The sequence below is a fragment of the Camelus ferus genome, chromosome 13 (assembly GCF_009834535.1).
Source record: "Camelus ferus isolate YT-003-E chromosome 13, BCGSAC_Cfer_1.0, whole genome shotgun sequence".
Classification (NCBI taxonomy): Eukaryota; Metazoa; Chordata; class Mammalia; order Artiodactyla; family Camelidae; genus Camelus; species Camelus ferus.
In genome coordinates, this window is record NC_045708.1 from 39,236,763 (window position 1) to 39,259,334 (window position 22,572).

General features: G+C 48.6%; 1 protein-coding gene and 1 long non-coding RNA gene across 4 annotated transcripts in view; one reads left to right on the forward strand and one right to left on the reverse strand.

Annotated features, from left to right (window-relative positions):
• Positions 1-22,572, reverse strand: part of SSBP3 (single stranded DNA binding protein 3) — a 157,898-nt gene that overhangs the window by 131,306 nt on the left and 4,020 nt on the right. For all 3 annotated transcript variants that reach the window (XM_032494361.1, XM_032494362.1, XM_032494360.1), the window contains one exon: positions 22,165-22,249. In XM_032494361.1, the coding sequence (XP_032350252.1) occupies positions 22,165-22,249 (85 nt within the window). The remainder of the gene's footprint in view (positions 1-22,164; positions 22,250-22,572) is intronic.
• Positions 18,586-22,156, forward strand: LOC116668011. The gene is made up of 3 exons (XR_004325040.1): positions 18,586-18,596; positions 19,388-19,389; positions 22,039-22,156. It is a non-coding gene; the product is annotated as an uncharacterized LOC116668011 (long non-coding RNA).

Consider the following 22,572-nt stretch of genomic DNA (forward strand, 5'->3'; position numbering starts at 1 on the left):
GACAATTTCCGGCTGGGGGCTCTTATCCCACTGATCTTTCTTCATGAGATACATACTTCTGATTGTTTCAGTTTCAAATTACCGTCAGCATCTAAATTGGGAATCCCAGCTCCACCACCACCCCCGCTTCAGAGGTGGATATTCAAAGCAGGACTTATTGACAAACGGCGATGCAAATCTGTCCCGTAAACCTGGACACGCTCAACACACACACCAAGGCCACTGTCCATCCCAGGAGCTTCCATCCAACCAAGAACCAGGGATGGAGTGTTATCTGTCATCAGAGCCTGGAGATGGCAAACAATGACCACGACAATGATGACAGACATCTGTGGGCACAGGCAGAACCAGCGCCTGTTACATCTCTAGTTAAGCTTCTGCCAGCTTTGAAATAAAGATCGTTAAAACACAAAGCCTAAATGTTTTCTATGAGTCCTACCTACAGAATGGTAAAGGTTTCTCTTGCCTTCTGGGCAAATGGGCCCCAAACCGAGGACATTTAAAACATTCTACTCTGAGAATGCCAGAGGGTGGGCCACAGGTCTCTCTGCTCATTCCATTACTGGGTTCTCATTATATGAAAGTGCAACCCCCTTTCCCCTGGAAAGCTCCCCAACTCCCAAAACCCACTGTGGTCCTGGCCTTCTCCACAAGGGATGCCCCCAGGCCCCGCCTGATAAGCCCTTAAAGTCACTCTACAAACCAGAAGGGCTGAAGTGCTCCAACTAGTCCAACCTCCAAGACTGCTTGCTGAGTGCTTACTGTATACAGCACACTGTCCTGCGTTCCTCACGTACTTAACCCTAAAAAGCGAGCCTTAAGAACTGCTGCCATCAGTTTTTTGCAGATGAAGAAGCTGAGGCTTGGAGAAATATCAGGGCCACATAGGGACACTGAGGAAGAGTGCCCACTGCCCCACTCTCCAGCGCCAGAACTGGGGTCTCATCTCTGCTGGAGTATTTCCAGCAGCAGAAACTTATGAGACAAGTTTTACAAATTTAACTGTCTTAATGTTATAATGGGCCCTTGGGGCTTCGGATAAAATTCCTACAGACAGAATCATACATAAATTTGAAAAAGCATATCTCAGACAACTTAGATGGAGTATGAATGACACATACTTTCTAGTGGGTCAGAAGATAAAAAGTGGCTTTGGTGACAGCATTTAGGACGCTGATGCCACAAATGCATATGAAAACCTAGAATAAGATATTTTATGCAAGTTGAGGGCAGAATAGAGTATTTCTAAACTTGTATGTTATCTTCTATGACATATGATTTTAAATGCATGTAATTAAATTAGTAACTTAAATATTTTAAGTAAGGAAAACCACTCCAGCAGCAATGAAGCCACCCCGACCAGCCACGGTTCTGCTCTGCCTCTCAGATGCACATAGGCTCAGTGAACCCCTCTGCAGGTCTCAGTCCCCTCTCCCCCGTCTGATGCCCTGGGCCACACACCCAGGAAGCACGTGCCCTCAGACCTCTGGCCATCAACTCAGAAACTAGGCACTGGAGTTCCCATTTTCATCATGAAAAATGGAATCAAGCCCATCCTTTTCCAAATTCTCAGCAAATTAAGTTAATTGGATAGATTTTTCCCCCAACGTTCAGTTTTTCTCCCCCAATCTTTACTTAACCCCCTAAGTGATTGCTACCACTTCCTTAAAGAGGATTAAGACAATCCTGTAACAAAGGTGGGTATTTCGGTACCCAGAAGTGTGGGTTTGGCTCTTTTAGAGTTTAGCATGTCCTTATTTCTAGGTGTTGCACACAAAACTCGTGACCAAAAAGGCCCCAGAACCACTCAGAGCAGGAGTCAGAGGAGTTTTACCAGGGAAGGAGGTCCCCCAGCTACAGCCCCAGACCCCTCTAACTAGGGTAGCAGGTTCCTGCAATAACACGGTTCCCTCTGAATAAGTTGCCAACAGCCGCGCCAAACTTCAAAACTAACCACCACATTTGGGGGCAGGGCCCCCGTATGGCTCCATTCAGTCTGAGTGCTGACAGCCAGGCTGGGACCCACCAGCTACTTTTGTATCATGGGGAGCAGAGGCGGCAGGGGCCTCGGAGGCTGGAGGCTCCAGTCAAGCTTCGCTGGTGAATGGCGGGGGGCACAAAGGAAGGAACCGCTGGGGGAGGGGAGGCCGCAGAGCTGGAGGGCTGGGATAAAGGGGACAAGAGACAAAGGGACAGGAAAAGGGAGACTGCTTTCTACTCCGAGGAAGGAACTCTCCACTGAGCCTAGTATTTCATCCACACTTTTCCAGGCAAGACAGGCACGAGCACAGGTTTTAGGAGACGGTGGCTTCAGGTGTCCCCGACACCCCTCCTGCCTCAGCTGCATGCTGGTTTTCCCCATGCCCCACTCTGGCCTGTCCAGGCCCCCTCCTCAGCCCACTTGTTCAAAGTCAGTGAGGCTGCCTTTGATCGGCTGCCCCTCTTCAGCCCTGATCTGCCACCCTGTAGAGAGACAAAGAATTATTTATTCAGAAAAAAGAAAAACCCTCAAAGTGTCAGCCAATGACAGACATGATACTCTCCACACAGGAGCAGGGAGACAGGAGCAAGGTGGAGGGTCTTCCAGCCTGCGGGGGCTTTCACCAGCAGCGCACACCCCGGGCCCCATTATGTACCCGCTCAGATGCGCTCCAAAATCCCACCTGCTTGGCCTGTCAGAGTTTTTCCCTTAAGACTCCTGCCTACCTCACCGGGAGGTTGTGATGATTCACCCATAGAGAAGGTTGAGTGTGCCCAGCACCAGGACGAGGTCTGCGATAAAGACGGCAAAATCTGAATCGTGGGCAAGGTCAGGCCAGAAAGACCCTGAATGTCTGGATCTCAGCTGGGGCCCTCTGTCCTACAGTCAGGGAAACGTTGGAGCTGTCTTCATTGTAGGTCCTGATTTATTTTATTTTGATTCTGGTTAAATTTTGATTTTAGTAAGGGAGACACAGGACGCCATCACATTTTACATTAACAAAGCAAATCTGGCATCCACACTGAGGCCAAGCCAATCAAGGGGCAGTTTAAGGGTGAGGCCAGGAGGCCGGCTGTCACCACTGGAGAGGACAGCAGAGAAAGCCAGGGCCGACTGGAGCTGCCCCTTCAACAGACCACAGCCCTTCTACGCAAAACAAGCTCGATTCCTTCCTTCTGTGCCACCACCCAAGCCCTTACCCAGGCCAGAGTCCTGCTTCTCTGGACACCACTCCCTTCACCCAAAGAACAGAGGACCTACAGTGTGCCAGACATGACACAGGGCAGTAGGGTACCTGCCCTCCCACAAAAGTGTCACTCATAACCCATCAAGTCCCTCACATCCACCATTATAAAACCAAAACTTTTATGAGCACCGACAGTGTGCCAGGCACTGCGGGCTCACACATTTGTTGGGGCCTGGGGAGGGAGGGACACTCCCAGTCCCACAGTGGTGACAATGGGGGCTTGAGGAGTGGTAGAGCCTATACCCAGGAGGGAGAAGGGAGCCAGACCAATCAACAAGAGACAGGCTGGGAGAGCTGCTCCAGGCTCCTCCTCCCTCTGTGGGCTGGGCTGGGCCAGGCTGGGCTGCGCTGGGTGGCCAGGAAGCCACGATGACCATGGCTCCGGCATCAGGTCATGGGTAGACCCTCCCCAAGAGCAGCAGATGCTGCTGTTCCCTAGGGGAGTGGCCCTGTCTGTGGCCTAGACAGGCTAAATCACACCTCCCCACCCTCTTCCCTCCACTATCCTGGCAGCTCCTCCCCATGGTTCCTCCTCACCTCCCCCCACCCACCGGCCCAAGTCCCAGCTACACCACTAGGGACAGGCCCCGCACTGGCTGACCAAATAATGAGACCAGGGATCAGGCCACAATTGGCTCTGGGTCAGAACCAGCTTCTGTCCTCATGAAAAGAACTCCGTGGTGACACATGCTCCATGTTAAAAACATTTTCAAGAAAAAAAAAAAAAAGGGAGTAGGAAAGAAGCCGTGTCTATCTCAGAGTCTGCAAGGTAGCTCTGGACAGGACCTACGTGGCTTCCTGAAAAGCGACAGCCCAGAGTGGCCCCAGCCCATGACCCCAGCCCTCCCAGGGCGGGATATTCCAGGACTAACTCGCCGACTCACCGGAAAGGGTGGCACTGTCGCAGGCACCTGTGCCTCGCAGGTGGCCTCGCCCGGCTGCAAGGCTCAGCCCCTAACCATGAGGAGGGGGATTTGTGTTTTAGGAAGAGCCCAGGAAACTTAACTCAGGTCGGAGAGAATGCAGGACCCTGAATGATTCCTTAAAACAGCATATCCTTCATTCTTCATTCTTTCAGTTTATGTTCTTGTGGATTTGTGTTTCCCATAACCAATTCTTTAAAAATTTTCACTAAAATAACAGCCATACAAGGCCATTTCTGTTCCAACTTCTCTCCTGTTCTCCTGTCTCCAAGGTACAATCAAATCATCACTTTCTCCAAACGCTTAGCCATACCTTGACGAGGTCCCAGATGGCTCAGCTCCGTGGAGCCACACACTGACGCTGGAATCACAAAGGTATCCTTTACCACCACTTTACAGAGAAAGAAGGGAACACTCAGTTAACTTCAAGCAACTGGTCCAAAAATCACAGAGCCAGCTGACGGCAGCCAGGGGGCTAGGGTAGGTGGAGGTAACAGTGGCCTTGCTGTTTTCTAATCAGGGGGCAGGGACAGCCAGGGAGAGGCTAGAATGCATTCTGGTGCCTTCCTGGGGGACAAGCTCATCAGAACCTACTGGATATGTCTTCCATTTAAAGATGTTCAGTTAGCATTTTGAAACACTTAAGCCGCAGATAAAGAGGAAGAATAGTCTGTAAGCTCAGTGAGGACAAAGATTTTGCCGGTGTCCTGTCTGGAGCCACACCTCAGGGGCATCAACCATTTGAGGAAAGACTGGAATGACTGGATGAGTATCTGGGAGAAACAATTATCTGCTCTGACCCCTCAGTGGATTTTGGATCAAGTGTTTTCCTGAACTGATATCACCAGGACAGGCTTACTAGAAAGTGGTGGTTTAAAGAGAGTGGGCATTTCAAGTCCTAGGAAAAGCCTACATGGCCAGCTTGGAACTAAAGAAGCCCCCCAGCCAGGGTGTGGCCAGACCTTCCCTAAGGCACAGATAAGAGCCACTCACAATTAGCAGCCACAGCAGCTGCACAAAGACCCACAGCCCAAGTCCTGAGCTGCCCCCCTGGAATCTTGTTTATCCTCCTCGGCTAAGCAAACACAAGTCTTCTCAAATAATGCAAAGGTCAACTGTAGACTTGTGTGGACTGATAAAATCGCCACCAATCTGAATTACAGGGGGTCAAACCGTAAAATATTCCTGCACGGATAAGCAGGGGGAGTTAGAGGAATCAAAACTGGCTGTTTCCCAACATCCTAGGTTAACATCCCAGGAAGACTCAAGCTGAGTGACGCTGGTCAGGATTCCAGACCACACCCCTGCCCACCCTCTCCTCAATCCCCTTTACAAAACACAAAAACTGGGCAAGAGAAGAGTCACGAGGCTTTCAGCCTGAGAGGCCTCAGAAGTTGGCAAAAGGTTGGGCTAACTGAATACCAGCATTTCTGCACACATCTCTGAGGACACTTCACGTCTGAGACTCCAACAGTGTCAGAGATCTCTTTCAGAAAAGAAAGGCAAACGTCAGGGCTCAAACCAGGCAGCCACAGTTAGACATGTTCTGAGGGCACTGAGGCTTCAGGGAGCCATTCATATGCAGTCACGGCCCTGGGAGGCAGGCAGCCTCCTGGTTCTTCCTGCTCACTCTTTCAGTCCACAAATATGAACCGAGAGTTAAGCCATCAGGTGTCAAGCCTCATGTTTAAAGGCCTTACCCCATGGGCTTAAAAATGATTGAGAAGCTTCCTAGAATTAGGTGCCATCTAAACTGAGACATGAACAATAAATAGGGTTCCCCCAGGGGAGAAACAACGGAGGGATGTGCTCCAGCAGTCAGAACAGCCTGTGCAAAGGCCCTGATGTAGGAAGCCTGGCCCTTCCTTTCCTTAAATACAGCCTGGCAACATTTGGTAGCTAAGTCTCAGGTTCACACTTCACCCTAACAACAGAAATACACAGCCATAATTTTCATTTTCAAATGCAGAAACATTTCAAAATACTCTCTTTTTTTCCCTCCTACCAACATACAAGGTTGACGACTTCCTCAACTCTCCTTACTGACCACCTTTCATTTTTGCAGTGCTCTCCTGGGAAGCAGGAGCTTCTCACTCCAGAACAGCTCACATGGACCTACAATTAGGACACATTCTAGCCCCTCACTGGCCAATGGTCACCTCAGCTGCCTATCTGTGTCTCCAGAGCAGGCCTGGGCAGGGATAGGGGAGGGTGTGTTTCCTAATCCAATGAAAAGAGCAAACTCGATGTGCTCTGGACGGCACAGGCCAGGAAGGAAGTAGGAAGTCATCTCGAGTGCAGGAAGCCCTAGCTCATCCCTAGATGAGACCAGAGCACTCTGTTCCGGGAAGGGAAAGATGGTTTGGGGGCAGGGAGTAGGGGTGAGAACAGGGCTCTGGCCCTGTACATGGTGTGCACTGCAGACACACAAACACTTGTAACTTAAAAGCACTTGGAAGCTGTGTCCTTACCCATTCCCCACCAAAAACAGACTTCAGGAAGAAAATGAATCAAGTTTTACAAGCTTCCCTATTTACCCAGAGCTACAAATCTATCAGTGGGAAGCTTTTCAAACAAACTCTCTCCCAGCACTGTCACTTCCTTTCTTCTACTTGCCACTACCCTCCCCCATACACACATACACACCCACGTGCGCGCATGCACGCCACCTCTTTAACCTTGGCTGTGGATCCTGAGTCTGAAAGAGAAATTCCAAATTCAGAACACACACCAATCCACCACTTGTAAATATTTCCCTGCTTTTTTATTCTGCTCCCCTCATTTACTCCTGTGTCTAAACATACCCAGTACAGCTCCCTAAGCAGGAACACCTTCCCAAAAACACTGGCTACCTTTGAGCCTCTCATTCTGGCATTCCAGAAATATTTACTGGGCATCTTCTAAGGTGCTCTGCATCATTGCCTCAAAACAGTATTGCAAGTTGAGTGTAAGTTCCATTTCACAGATGAGGACACTGAGGCTCAGATTAGTGAAGCAACTAGTACAGGTTACACTGTGGTAAAGGCCCTGGTGGGGATCAGAACCCAGGTTGCTTCACTTGGTTCTCTGCACCTGGGTTCCCAGCACCCCTCCCACCTCAGACAAAAAAAGCAAAACTGTCTCCTTTAAAAAAAAAAAAGACTCATTCTAGAGCACCAACAGCTTTAATACTAAATCTTGAAAACTGGTTCTTAAAAGAGGCCATTTTAACTGGTGCTTCTAAAAAGGATCATGGAAAACCCAGCCAGAAGAAAGCAGGGCCTGTGCTTCATCGACGACGCCATTTGTGTGGTTCCTGGAGGCACAGGGCTTAGGGCATCTTTCCCCAAGACAGGGAGGATGCCCAACAGGCCACGAGCAGCCAACAGCCCAGTGGCTGAGGTCAACCTCTCACAGCCACCAGGACTTGGAGAAGGAGAAACAACGGCTGGGTGGCCTTTCTGCAATGGCCCCTGGACCTCTTCTAAGGCTTGAAATTCTGCATAATAGAAGCCTAGCACCTTACAGCTTGCAGAGTGGGACCACGTCATGGGCTCCCAGGAGCTACGGAGGAGGTGGGGGAGATGGGAGGGCCCCTCTGCAGATGAGGCGATCCAGGCCATGTGCTGGGGGCTGTGGCTAGACGCAGCTCAGATCTCACTCCCAGTTTCAAGGCTGCTCACAACCCAAATTCCAGCATATTCCAGCCTCTGCAGGGGAGGCAACGACACAGCATCCCTCAGGGAAAAAAAAAAAATGGGAAGAAGGACTTGCTTCATTTTCAAACTGGCCTACCCAATTCATCCTAAACTCTCCGCCTGGCTTTCTACACCCCCAAATCCATGAATGAGCCCTGCTTCCTGATCCCATCTTCCTCCCCAGCAAGAAGTCCCTGTCCTCTTTGGTGCTTGTGTACCCGCAACTCCTACCTAACAACTCCCTCTGTGCCTGCCTGCTGGCATCTCCCCCCTCCCCAACCCCCAGTCCCCTTCCCGTGCTGACCCTCCACACCTGGGCACCTCCTGCCCCAGCTCTCAACTTTCTTCAGCTGTAATGCAGCACAGTTAAGAATTTTAATTCCACTTGTCCCCTACACATCGGTTGCTCAGTATATAAGAAAATACTTTATATAAGTCCGATGTTAACACATGTGCTATGTCTCTGAGGTCCTGCTGTGCTTCACACCCACGGTAGTGTCCTCACCAGATTGTCTCCTATTCCCTCTCACCTCCAGGGTGTCGGTCAGAAAAACCCCTGGAGGTGAGAGACTGGGGCAGACACTAAAAAGAACTCTAACTCAATGACTGAATTGCCTGAATGTGAAATCCAACTTCTCATTTAAAGCAAAGGCAAAGCTGCCAAATGCCAGGCCATCCTTCCTTCAAAAAAAGGAAGGATTTCCAACTAACCCTTTCAACCAAATCCAATGCAGCCTCTTAACTAAAATCCTCCTAACTCTGCAGAAGGGCCTTCTCGGATTATTTTCCTTCAAAAAAAAAAACATAATTTACACATTGAATGTCTTTACTTTCCAAACCATTCAGAATTAGGGAAAGGGGGGAAAAACACGTCTGTTTCTATTTGAAACTGTCAAAATTAGCATTCAGTAATTAAAAATCACACCCTTTCTCTTAATAACCTAACCAGCATGATACAATCAGGTTGTGCCAACTCTTTAATCTAATTGACTAATTACAGATTTTAATTTAGTCAGTTACTGAACAACTGTTGACAATTTGTTTTCATTAGGGACAGAACAGAATAAATATTTAGGCTTCCAGTCACAGAGACTCCTGCAATCCACTCTCCACCGTGACCCCAACTTCAGGGCGAGCTCGGGCTCCAGCACCACCCTGACACTCAGGGATGTAATCGGCCCGCAAGCCACTTCTGGGCTCCAGCCTGTGCCCACACAAACCCTCCCACAAGTCGACCCTCTTAAGGCAAAATCCTCAAGCAAGAGCAGCGGCCTTGATCCCCAAAGTACAGGCAATTCCCAAATTCACACACGTCACTCAAGAAGTGGCAAACACTTAAACTCTGTGAAGAAAAATAAATTCAACGCTACATGTCACTGGCTTTTAAGCAACAAAATAAGTTAACAGTCAAAATAGGTTTATCTGCATTCATCTCACTGGGAAGCAAACTGTTACTGACATCTTTTTTTTTTTTTTTAAAGACACATGTTTACAGGTTTCTACGGAAATGAACCAATTCTTTCTAGGTACTTTTTTTCCCCAAGGTCCCTCATCTCTCAAAGCCATCCAAAAGTTTATTAAAATAACAGTGTGGTTCAAAGGCTAGGAATGGGGCAGCCCTGGGTTCACATCCTGCTCCCTTATGACTTCATAACCAAGGCTAATGACTTCACTTCTCAGAGCCTTGGTTTCCTCATCCCAAGAGTTACCAGGGTAAGAACAGCCTCAGCCTTGTAGAGGTACAGGGACTAAATGATACGCCCAGCCCAGGGTAAGTGTGCATAAATGCTGGTCCCTGCTGCTTCAGAAATCACCTTTGTATCCCTCCCTGTCCCCGTGCTACAAATGAGGAAATTGAGGCCCAGAAAGAAGATAATGGCCAGTCAAAGGTTAGAGCTAATAAGTGGGGAAGCTTGGTTGAGAAAGATGATTTCTGGACTTGCTGTCCAGTGACCCATCTCCTTCACTTGATGCCAGCTCAGAACAGGAGGGAATATGGTACTTGTGCCTTCTGCAAGTGTGTAGGGAGGGGAGCTCTGGAGCATCCTCCGGAGAAGGGAGCTGCCCACCCAGGAGCCTGCTCCTGTGGTGTCCATCCTCCAACTCATGTTTTCTCTCACAGGAAAACTTTGCACGCACTGCCTGCACTTTGGTGGGTGACCTAGAGAGAACTCTGACCCTCCTGACTCCCAGGGGAGAAGGTGAGGGACTTCCCTCCACAAAGACCCATCCTGGCCATCCCAGAACACACTAGAAGGAGCCACCTACATTGCTAAGTCGATGGGGGAAGTCCAGACGTTAAGTCAGAGATTCCCAGCCTGAGGATTCCAACCAGGTCTCTCAAAAACTTCAGGGATGCTAGAGCATGGCTGATTTTTTCTTTTTTTAACTCAACAAAAAACTAGGTCTGCCTCAACTAAAATGAACCCCCAAATTCCCAACGTTTTCTGTTGATTAGATTTCTATCAACCTGGTGTGCTCACGGTGGTTCCACTGAGCAGATGAGAGAGGCTCTAATCAGCAACTATACAGTTCTTGTTTTTCCTGTTTCTTCATTAAAATTAACAGTGACTCAATGTATGCAATCTATTTGTAAACAGAATATACTCAAGCACAGAGTCCTCAGAGGGTTGTAGGGGATTAATAAAAGGGGCCTTCAAAGTGAAGAGATAGGGAAACTCTTCCTTAAGATAAATGAGCTCAAAGGAAGATGTCTTCTTCCCAGGCGATGTCACTGAAAACCAGCCCAGTCCCCTCTCCCCTTGGGAAGCACAACACCAGTAAGGAATCATTCAACCCACAGACAGGGCTTCAGCTTGTCCAGTCCCTCTCAGGACCCACTCCCACCTAGTCCTGCCAGTCCCAGGGCTGGGCAGTGGATCACCAAAGACATAAGCAGCAAAGATGCCAAATCTGGTATTAATTTTTAGGGAGGCAGCCTGGTAGTACTTTAGTTTAAGTTCACCTTCAACACTCCTCAAGCCTTCTAGGGCCTCAGTTTCCCTTGCTACAAAATAGGAATAAAAACAGAACTTAACCCACAGGACTGCTTTGAGTACAACATGAGATAAAACCTAAAGCACTCAGAAAGGTACCCAGCATACATGTTAGCATTCAAACGTTGTTCATTGTTACCAGTTCTTCCTTCATGAACTGGGAAGACTATCCTGTCTCCTATGTTATCTGAATAGGGTGAGAATTGAATAAGAACACTTTTCAAAAAAAACCCTGACACCATTCTAAGTGAAGTAAGCCAGAAAGAAAGAAAAATACCATATGATACCACTCATATGTGGAATGCAAAAAAAAAAAAAAAAAAGAAAAGGACACCATGAACTCATCTACAAAACAGAAACAGACTCGCAGACATAGTAAACAATTTCATGGTTACTGGGGAAAGGGGGTGGGAAGGGATAAATTTGGGAGTTTGAGATTTACAAACGTTAGCCACTATATATAAAAACAGATTCTAAAACAAAGTCTCTGCTATATCGCACAGAGACCTATGTTCAATATCTTGTAATAACCTTTAAAGAAAAGAATACGAAAACAAATGTATGTATGTATATGCATGACTGGGAAATTGTGCTGTACACCAGAAATTGACACATTAATGTGTACCTCACAGTACTTCAATTTAAAAAAATAAAAATAAATTTTAAAAACCCTGACACATAGTAAGTGCTCACTAAACACTAGTTTCCTTTGTTAAATGAGAGATTCATCATTATTAAACCACAATGCTGTAGTTGAATAACTCACCCCTCACCAAGACACCACCACCCCAACTTCCAGCAGCTTCAGCCCCCGTGAAAGTTTGCCACTCCCTAAAATCCTGGGGGCCACAGCCAAACATGGTGATTTGCACCCCCTCTTCTCTTCAAGTTCCCTTTGACAAAGATGCTGCTAGCAAAATAATGCTAAAGACAGCATGCGGCGACAGCCAACTAGATTTAAGTTCATTTTCTGTAGCTCGGGGTCAGCATCGACTGGAGCTCTGGTGATCAGGTTTTCTGCAATTCCCTCCTCTGCGCATTAGCTCGCTGACAGAAACTCACCGTGGTATTTAAAGTGGCAGCCATCACAACTAACTCAAATTGTATTGGCTTCCCTGATGCTGAAATGCTCTGCTGAAACCATCAATTGGCCAATTCATAGGTAACGTGGTGGCTGAAATTCCCCGTCCTGCTGTAAAACCCCTGCTTGAAGCAGCTCCGCAGCCTGGGACTTGCCTCGAAACCTGCACCCAGAGCTGTGGCCAGAACAGCCTCGTGTAACACGAGTGGGCGCTGCCAAGAGGAAGGGCCTCTGGAGAGAGGACAACACTTGCTGCTGGAAGGCTTCTAAAAGACAGCCAGAAGACAGCGGCCGTGCACACACCAGCACCAGGCCTACCTGCTGGGTCGTCTGCCCCTCAGCACAGGCGGCGGGGTCGGATGGCACCCTGGGAAGCCCACAGCATCCCCAGAAGGAAAGCAGCAGAACTCCCACTGGGTGGCACAGGCACAGACCCAGGTACCAACCTCCCAAGTGGAGGTATTCTCAGGCCAGAGGCCCTCTGCATGGCCACGACCTGCTGTGTTACCACCCTACTTCAGGCCTCAGTTTACCCATCTGTAAACTGACAGGCTCTTTCTTGATACATGTTCTATGATTTGATGATCTGTTCACATTTGAAACAGACCATAATTTATAAACCAATTTTATATGTTCGCACCTAGCTTCAAAATAAAGCTTGAGAGGCAGAAAAAAGCCAAGCTTTATTTCGTATCCCTTCATACCACAGACGAACAAATCAAGGCTCCGAGAGGCCAAATGACTTACCCGAGGCCACCCAAAAGAATCAGAACTTGAACCCCGACCATCCAAGTCCAAGTCCCACGTGCTGTCCACAACAATGCTTTATTCCCATTACTAACCAGTACAGGACATGCATGCAACAGGCACCCAGGAATTACTGCCCCCCAGCCAACTGCAGACCTGTCCTGCACCAGTCAGCAAAGCCACACTCTGTCCATCCCAAGAGCTCATAAAGCTGCAGCTAGCATCCCGGCAGAGGGAGGTCTGCCACCCCAGAGACGGCTCTCTCAAACAGCCTTTTGTGACTGGGAGAGAAGGATCAGAGGAAAGCCTCAGACAGGGGCCCCAGGGAGTAGCTGTGCTTCTTAAGGTCAGAGGACTGTAAAACAGAAGTGAAATGTCAGGAGCTTCACCCAAATACACAAAGAATGCCTGACACAAAGCCCGCCTCAGAGCTGTGCAAACAGCTGTCACCAGGAGGGGACAGGGAATTTGGGAGGCTGGGCCAACCTGGGTCAGAAAAGATGCCCTGAGACCTATTCCTGAGATTCTTGTCATGGCTGGAGTCTGAGCCCTGCAGATGTTCAGACCACACCTTAACAGGGGGCCAGGGACCCCCACCTCAACTGCAGACAGGCAGGAGGAGCTGCCTCAGCCCCTCAGCAGGGACAAGCAGCAGACTTCAAGTGGGAGCCACTGCTTGTGCAGCACTCAGCAAGCGTCTGCCGTGCACCTCCCATAGGCTCGATGCACTGAGAACAGGGCCGCAAACACCAAAGGCAGAGGTGCCCAGGAACCTCCAGGCCCCACTGGAAGCAAAGCAGGGAATCAATTCTCTAGAGAACCCTTGGAGGTGGAAACGACTCCTTACTTACCAATCAGGAAACCAAGGTCAGAAATCGCTTGACACTTGGCCAGAGTCACACAACCTGCAGGACCCATGATTCAACTTCGGCTCTTTCTGGGCCAGTAGCTTTCAAAGTTTAGAATGAGGCCCACAATTAGGCAAATTTTATATACAAAACCCGGGGCACATGTTTATCTATAGACACCCATAAACTGCTGAAAACAGAAGTTTCCCGAAACAATGCATATGTTTACTCTGCACCATACAGAGTTTCTTTTTCTGTAATTGCCAGTCGTGACCCACTAAGTTGATTTCACGAGGCACTAATGGGTTACAACTCAGTTTGCAAAACAACGCGCTACCATTCGTCACTTGTCCGTCTCCCTTAAAACATGTACTTAACACGCTTGATCCCTGGGCAGGGATCAGACCCTTCTCACTCCTCCAGGCTGAGAGCCTAGCTCACCACCCTCAGGATTTACACAAAACTCTGCCACAGGCCGCAGGAGCAGGGGCAGCAGAAAAGGGGTGATGATATGGGCTCCTGCCCTCAAGAGCTTTCAATCTAGAAAGAGGGAAGGGGAGAAATGCAACCTTGACCTCAATCACTCTCCTTCCAGGGAGCAAGCAGGAAACGAGTAAAAGTTACAGAGTTCCTGGAGGGCAGCAGGGAGAAGAAAAGGTGGGTGTCCCCCTGTGGGTGGTCCTGGCAGGCCTGGTGGAGCAGCCACATTCCAGGCTGGCATCTGCTCTATGGCAGGGCTGGTTAGTAAGGGGAGCAAAAAACCCATCTCAGATACCAAACAGGGACACCAGAGGAGGGTGAGAGGCGGCCTGGGGAGTTCCAGATTCCTTGGGCACAGGAGCTGACTACAAGAGGAGAAAACGGACACTGACTGAACTACAAAGGCTGGTGCTAGCCAGAAGGGTCCACGCGTCACCAGTGCATCCTCACAAGAGCAGCGGGGATGGTTCAAATGCTGCACATGTGAAACCTCATCCCCAATTACCCAAGGATGCATGGAGAAGGTGAATTCAAAACCAGGGATCCAGAGTAGTAATCAACCAACAGGTGGTTCACAGGTCCCAGGCACACATCTCTCACACCAGCACCGTTCTGCTGCTGCTCCCCTGTTGGCTACCACAAAGCCAGGACTCATACTGGGCCTGAAGTGACACAGTAAGAACGACAGCACACATTTATATGGCCCTTGTGCTGTGCCAGGCAGACTACATATCATGTGTGCGTGTGTGCACACACAACTGGCAGATGTGCCACACAAGGCAGATGTGCTTTATTAACCTCATTTTCCACCTGAGGAAACTGAGGCACAGAGAGGTTAATTAAGGTGCCCAAGTTTGCACAGATTGTAAGTGCAGCAAGGCAGCACAGGGCATAAGATAGGGCCCTGGACCCTAATACGGTTTACAGGTTTGAGTCCTACTGATGATCTCAGGGAGGGCATCTTTCCTCTCCAGGTCTCAGTTTACCTCCTGGTAAGATGACTAGGTGACCTCCAGTTCCATTACCTGTAACCCTGCAATCTACACATCCTACACTAACACCCTTCCTGGACACCGCTCGGGGGCAGGGCTGTTTACCTACTCCCACCACCTGTCGTGATGCTCTGCACCCTGTCTCTCCAAAGAACAAGTCTTTCTCAGCACTTATCACATCCTGGGCTGCATCTGTCTCTTCCACTAGACACTGAGTGGAGCAGGCACTCAGTAATCAGACTGAATCAACACCTTGAAACCTTGTCAGCATCTTCTGCTCCTGGTCTGGTGGCTGGCTGACCAAGGCCTTAGGCTCACTGCAGGAAGTCAAAAGAGATAGCAGCCCATGTGCCCAGAAGCAGCTTGGCAGTGGACCTACAATGGCCGACACATCCCTTCCCAAGCTCACCTTCTCCTTAAGGCCCTTTTTTGGAACTCCTTGCTCCAACCAAAAGTGAGGCTCAAGGCTGACCAGGGCAACGTATGTACCAAAGAGGACGAAGGCAAGACCCTGACTGTGGGGCTTTCAAGCCTGGTCACCACTGCAAGCATTTACCCAGCATTGTGCAGAACAACTAATCTTCCTGGACAGTTCTCCATGCCTTTCTCATGCCATGCCCACGGTGGGCTGAGTAAGGACAACCCTTGTGTCCACCCCACAGGCAAGAGAATGGACTTTGAGAAGTGAGGACTGCCCCCCCTCAGCTAACAAGGGGTGTGAAGCCGAAATTTGAATCCAGGTTTCTGCTCCTGCCAAGTTGCAAGCTCTTCCCCTTTAGCTATGCGGTAGCCACACACAGGAGCAGGACAGGACCACTCTGTCCAACACAGATAAGGGGCAGAGGCGTCTCAGGGGAGCTTTTATCAATGCCAGCCTGTGGCAGGAGCACCTGCTCTGCCCCTGGTAGGGGTGTGGGTGTGAGACCAGACGCTAGTATCGAGGGGAGGACTCCATGACACATCAGAGAAGCCCAGGTACCAGAGGGCATCACTGGGAAATTCAAACGTCCAGTTCCCTAGGGTTAACTGGCTCTCCCAGAGAAATATGCTGTTATCTCCATCATATTAAAAGGTCTAGGGGAAAATTTTAGGGCTGTAATGGGAAAGTTAAGAAGTTTCTCAAGCAGTGGCCATAGAGAGACAACCATTTGACATATATAACCCCACTTAACCCTCACGACAATCCCACAAAGCAATCACCATTTCCCCACTCTACAAAGGGGAAATCGAGGATAAAAAAGTCCGCCCTGCCAGAAAATGACAACTGTGGGGGGACTGGAACTCAGGTGTCTTGGCCACCAGTCAGGGTCCAAACCCTTCAAAAATCCAGAGGACTCAAGGGCCCAGAGGGGGAAAAAGCGTAACACAGGAGAGAAACATTCCTAAAACTCATCTTGCCAAGGCTAGAGAAAACCCCATTAACCTGGTGAATTGAAAACAAACAATCTTTATTATCTATTTGCTGTAAGCTCCCAGCAACATGTATTAAAGAAGTTTATGTGAATCGTCTAATGCACTTGTGCCGTGGTCAGAATTATTACCAAGCTAAAAAAGATTAATTTTTCTAAATACTCTAAGCCCTAGACACTATTATAAAGGCTACAGCTAGTGTAACATTTCTGTTATCTTGGCTGACAGGCCCTCAAGCACACACACCTCCCTTCCACTGCTCCCTCTTAAGCTAACACACACATACTCACCCAGAGGCAGGGAGGTTGAGGGAAGAAGGTGAGGCAGCGCTGGCCTGAGGTCCCCATGAGAGAACCTGCTTTCCTTAGAAAATCAAGACGGCCTAAGGGATGCTGCAGAGAGACCTGGGAGTCTCCCGGCTCCCTCAGAGTGGTGGCTGGCACGCAGCTAACTCTTGGTCCAAGTTTGTAAATGCTTAGCTAACAAAGATGGTATTATGCACAGGCTGGAGCACACGGCTGGTCTTGGAGTTCAAATGAAGTGACCACTGCCAAAAACTTTGTTTGGGTCCCCATCATTCTCCCCGCCCCACCTCCCGCCTTGAAATAAAAGGCAAGGATTTGCAATTTGGGGTCTCGCCGCCACTTGAAACCCATTAAGGTGGCCACCACACTGCCCAGGCTCTGGCAAAACGCAATCCCAGTTACTCATTGAGTGTTTAATTAGCGACCGATGGATGAGTCTGGCAGCCTCTGGGGTTAAGAGGAACTGCAGCAAACAGGGTGGGAGTCCAAAGAAAGACTGTAACACACAGTCTGGGCTCCAAGGCAAATGAGGAAAGAAACAACTGTGTGTGTGTTTTGTTTTTATAATCTGCCACACAAGAGTGCCAAGGGTCACAGCCAAAGGCAACGCTGTGAACTTGCCAGGACCTCTGGGCAGATAGCTGGGCTGGCTTATCGCGGGGGAGAGCACGCCCCTAGCTACTCGGAGCCCATCTGCGGCCTCCTCCTCCTGCTCCTGCCCGTGCCCCAACCTCACAGGCCCCTGCCCCCAAAGGGTTCTGGCAGGCGTGGACACTCCCCGCCTGGCAGGAGTCTCAGCTCAGCACATCCAAGGCGAGCCCTCTCAAATATCACGTTGCTATTTCAAACCCACCAAGGACGCTGGACCCTTGCCACAGAGCCACAAATACTTCGGCTCCCGTCCATGCTGCCCAGGACTCTGGGGCACTCTCTAACTTGAACCAACCCACCTGGAGACACAGGCTCAGAGCTGGGGGTGGACGGGGGTCAGCAGAGGCCTGCTTGGGGGAGCCAGGGGTAAAGGGAGCCAACCCCACTGGCTTGAGATTGAGCTGAAAGGGACCTCAGGTCTTCAGAGCAGGGAAACTGAAGCTCAAGACTCACCAAAGCCATGGGACTCCACATTCACCACACACCCCAAGTTCTTCCCTGGGGATCCCAGAGGGGCGTGGGATAGCAGCCCATGAACCTCTTGAAATCACGTACAAAGTCTCCCTGGGGGACATGTGTGTTTTCTGGGAAGAAAGGCCATAGCGTTTATCACATCTTCCCTGCCAAAAGAGCCACCACACCATAGCAAACTCCCTTCCTGGGACTCAGGTCCCACCTCTGCCAGTGACTCTGAAATTCACCTCTCAGGGGCTTCAGTTTAATTCTCTGCTAAATTCATTTCTTCAGTGACTATATATGGGCACACTTTGGATCAAATGCAAATACCTTCCCCTGTTTCACAGAAGTTCTGTATCAAATGAGGGCTGTCAAAAGCTGAGAGGCAGAATCTGAAAGACCGGGGTCTAGTCCCAGCTCTGCCACCTCCTGGCTACATGCCCTTGGACAAGCCACCTAAACTCCAGGCCCCAGTTTCCTCATCTGCAAAATGGGGATGAGGTTCAATACTAAAACCCAACCACAATCATGTATTGAAAAAGTGTTATGAGAAGTACAGCAACATAAGCATCACTGCTCTCCAACACCTTCAACTCAGAGGCCACTGAGCTGGTAGTTGGGAGTGTCCACTCCATGGAAGGCCAAGACCAGACAGACATCAGCATCTAAGAGAAGGCAGACAATGGGACCCAAGGGCTTCATCAGCACTCTGAGAACCACTGCTCCAGCCAGAGGGTAACAGCAAGGAAACCACAGGTAGGGGCCCTGTGAGCCTCCTCCCATGGCCTCAGGGCTCTTCTGATGTAAGGCAAACCAATTTCTCAGAAAGTCCATTCCGGGTACTGAACCCCACAATGCTCAGCATCGTGTGTGGTCAACATCAGGGCCCTGGGGCTTACACACAATGAGCCAAGCAAACTGAAGCTGCCAGGTGTGTGGGGGAGAATGGACTGTGACTCAAATAAAAACTCACCAAATCAAAGAAATTTAAACCTCTCCCCACTGAGTCACCTGGTTCATTCCAGACCCTAAAGCCTGGCTTGGACCAGAGAGACGCCTTTGAGATCACCTGACCCCTGACCCAGGAATACAAATTAATTTCCCTAGGAGAGCTGAGACCCAGATCTTCCTGGACAAGGTCCTTCCCAGCCCCTTGGGAGTCCCTCCTCATCCACCCCCGACATGCACTCACTACTTACTACCCACCAAGGCCCGGCGGGTACCTGAACGGTACAGACAAATCATGAGAATCTATGAATCTCCTTGATGGAAAACAGAAGGCCAGTTACTGCGCTCTTATTTACACTCCATTTTATCTTCTATAAAGGATTTGAGGTAACTAGTTAACCCACATTAAAATCACCTGGCTCAAGATGGCCCAGCAAAAACGAAGTCACTGCAAGAACATCTTCCAACAGTCCACTGACTACTCCAGAGCAGGTTACTCACTGATCCCAGATTATTTTTTTCTTACCCATAATTCCTTAATCCATTCAACTAGTATGTGTGCCTACTACGTGCAAGGTATTATGGGAGCTACAGAAATGAATAGCTCTGCAGATGAATGGCATCTGGCATGGAAAAAATTAATAAGCTGTGGTTAGAAAGACAAATCTGAATGAGAAGTTAGCTGAAATGGGTGCAAACAGGTGACATTTGCCAGGCACCTATGGGGCCAGGTCCCGGCAGTGTTAGGAGCAAAGATTCTGGAGTCAGTTACGACCTGTTTGGATCCTAATTCTTATCAGCTATGATTACCTCTCTGTGCCTCAGCTTCTTCATCTGCAAAGTGGAGTAAACACATGCCTTCTCTCTCAGGGCCACTGGCAGCCTGAAATGAGAGACTGAACCTAGCACTCAGCACAGGGGCCCAGCACATGGAAAGCTGTGCCAACAAAGGCTCTGAATAGGTGGTCTGTACAGACACTGAAATGAAGGAGTGATCAGAGTGTGCAGCAAACTATCATCAAAGCCCTCATGAAGGAGAAGTTAAAAAATGGATAGGATGTGAACGGGTAAGAGAGGCATTTGTTCCAGACAAGAGGAAGGGAGTTCAGAAAGAGGCACAGAGCAGTAACTCACTCTAGTCAGAAGGAATGAGGGCTCACTAGATGGCAGCCATGGGAATGGAGAGAACGCATGAAGGTTGGAGGATTCCCTGTCTTCATTTTCTTAAGTATATTTAATTTTCCAATTGCTTCTCTGCCACTCCTACAACTCAGTGCCACCCCTTAACTCCTTCCTGTCCCCATTCATCATCACTCCACCCTCCTCTCACGGGAACTGACTCCCAGGCCACAAGACACCAAGTGGATCCCAAGGGTTTCAATCCCCAAATCTGTGAATCCTGGGCCTCAATCACTGTGGCTTCAGCTCTTGGTAGCATCTTCTAAATGTCTGCATCAACCTCAACAATCTATCACACAATTCTCCTGCCATTCCTAACAGATTATTGAAAGCAAACCCATGCAAACATTCACTGCCACCAGACTGTTTCAAGATGGTAGATCAAACTACCAATTGCCAGTCTCACGTTATTTACTAGAGTGCTAAACTTAGTTAAAAACCATTAACTTCTCTGAAAGACAGCAAAGACATCTTACATCAAGATGTAAGATGAGGAGGGTGGGTATAGCTTAGTGGTAGAGCGCGTGCTTAGCATGTATAAGGTCCTGGGTTCAATCCCCAGTATCTCCGTTTAAAAAAATTTTTAACTAAAAAAAGAAAAAAAAAGAAAAAGAAAAAGAAAAAGAAAGTGGCTTGAAATAGGCACATCCACCCATCCTCCCCACTCTAAAATGAAATCATTTGCATAGCAGTCGAATACAGGCCACACAGGAATTGGCCGTCCTTAAGTTAAAACACACACAATTTTTACTAGGTAAAAAGGTCAAATTCACCAAACTATTTTTACATGGCTAATATACCTCTTAGCCTCCTCCCCCAGCCTCCAGCTCAGGAAACCCTATGATCGTCACCACGGATTTTCCCAGAAGAACCACATCACAAGTGAACCAGTCCTCTCACCTTTTACTACCAAAAGTTTACCAGGCCGTAAGTACCATTCACCAGCTTCTCTTTTTCAGCCCTGAAGAGGGCACAAGAATTGGTCGATTTCCTCAGCATTCCACTCCAAGGATATTAACTTTACAGTCATAGCAAAATTTCAACACAGTGAATATTCTCAGAACCAGTGAGCCTCCAGCTGAGTCTCTAACACCTTGTCTTACAAGGAGAAATTTTCACCATAAAGATATTCATGGCAGGGGATTTGACCACTTTATGAAATTCAACCAAATGGGTTCTGGTCTCCTAGGCCAGTTGCAAGCTGCATGCAGGGAATATAGACAGCCTGACCAAGTGGGTGGGCCCTGATGACATTCAAAAAACCAACTTCCATGCCCTAGAACTTGGGAACCATTCCTCCTTACCTCATGCAGACATGCAAGATCAAATCAAGTACCTCTAATGTGCACTGCGCACACACATACAGGTACATACACACTTAACCTTCTACAAGGCCACCAGAAAGCAAAGACTGGAAGGAGGCTGGGAAGATCTTCAGACATTTATTTCCCTCTGCATCTCCCCCAGATCCTAACCTGTTTCATCAATCTTAAGTCTGACTCCAACCCAGCTGGAGTCCAATTTTTTTTAAGGGGATCACAATGGGAAATGGACACGTGGCAGATATCTCTCTTATAAGAGTTTCATAAATCTTAAGAAACTTATTCAGGTAGAGAGCGAATGATAGAGTAGAAAGCATTACAATGTGATGAAACTATCTTCATAAGAACATTTGGAACACTGGATCACGGACCAGCCAAGGACCTCAAAGTATACACCCTCTCAATGGACATAACATGAGCCCCCCCCCCCACAAAAACATACACACACCCCAAAACGTAATTTGAAAGATCACTCCCTGGAAAGTAATGCAAGAATCCAATTCACCAAATTCTCACTCAAGCACTCCTACTCCAAAGCACAAGTTTCATATTTGCCTTTACTTTTCTTGGCTACGGTCAACTTCATAAATCAGCACCAACGAGGCTCAGTCCCCTCCTAGCTGACTACCCAACCAGAACATAAACCCCACATGGTTGAACCCTGCACAAGGCCATTTAATTCTCCAGACAGGTATCTATGCTCTTTTGCATAATTACAACATCATGAAATACCGTTCACCAAGTCAGAACGCTGCTAGAAGAGGGTATGGGGCGAGGGCAGCAGGGAGGTGGGGAGAACAGAAAGAAAGGCAAGGAGAAAACAAAGACCACTGCCAATTGCTGTGTATTTGCTTTTGGTACTAAAGAAATTAGAGCTATCCAACCCTATAATTATTGCCAGGATTAAAAATTTGTTACTCACGTAATCATGAAAGGCTTTTGCTTCACTTGAATGTTCACAAGTGTCTCGCCTTTCAGGAGCTGCACAGTAAAGGTCCCAAAATACACTGCAAGTCGAAAAATAAAATAAGATCAGGTTACTAATTATTACTTGTGCGCCCAATGGCAAGTGTACAATGCATGGTGCTAACTGCACCAGGTCTCCCCAAAGCTCAATCCCACCAGTCCAGCCTTCACTAGGCAAACTCAGCCTAGAAAACAAAATGGACCCAACCTCTTCTGACAGCCCGTTATTTGGAATACGAGTAATAGTTTTCCTCTATCAGGCATCTACCATGTGTGGGATGCCTCACACCCATGGCATGGCTGTAACTACCATAGTGCTGTAAGGTAGGTGATTTTATCCTCTTTATATATGGGGCAACCGAAG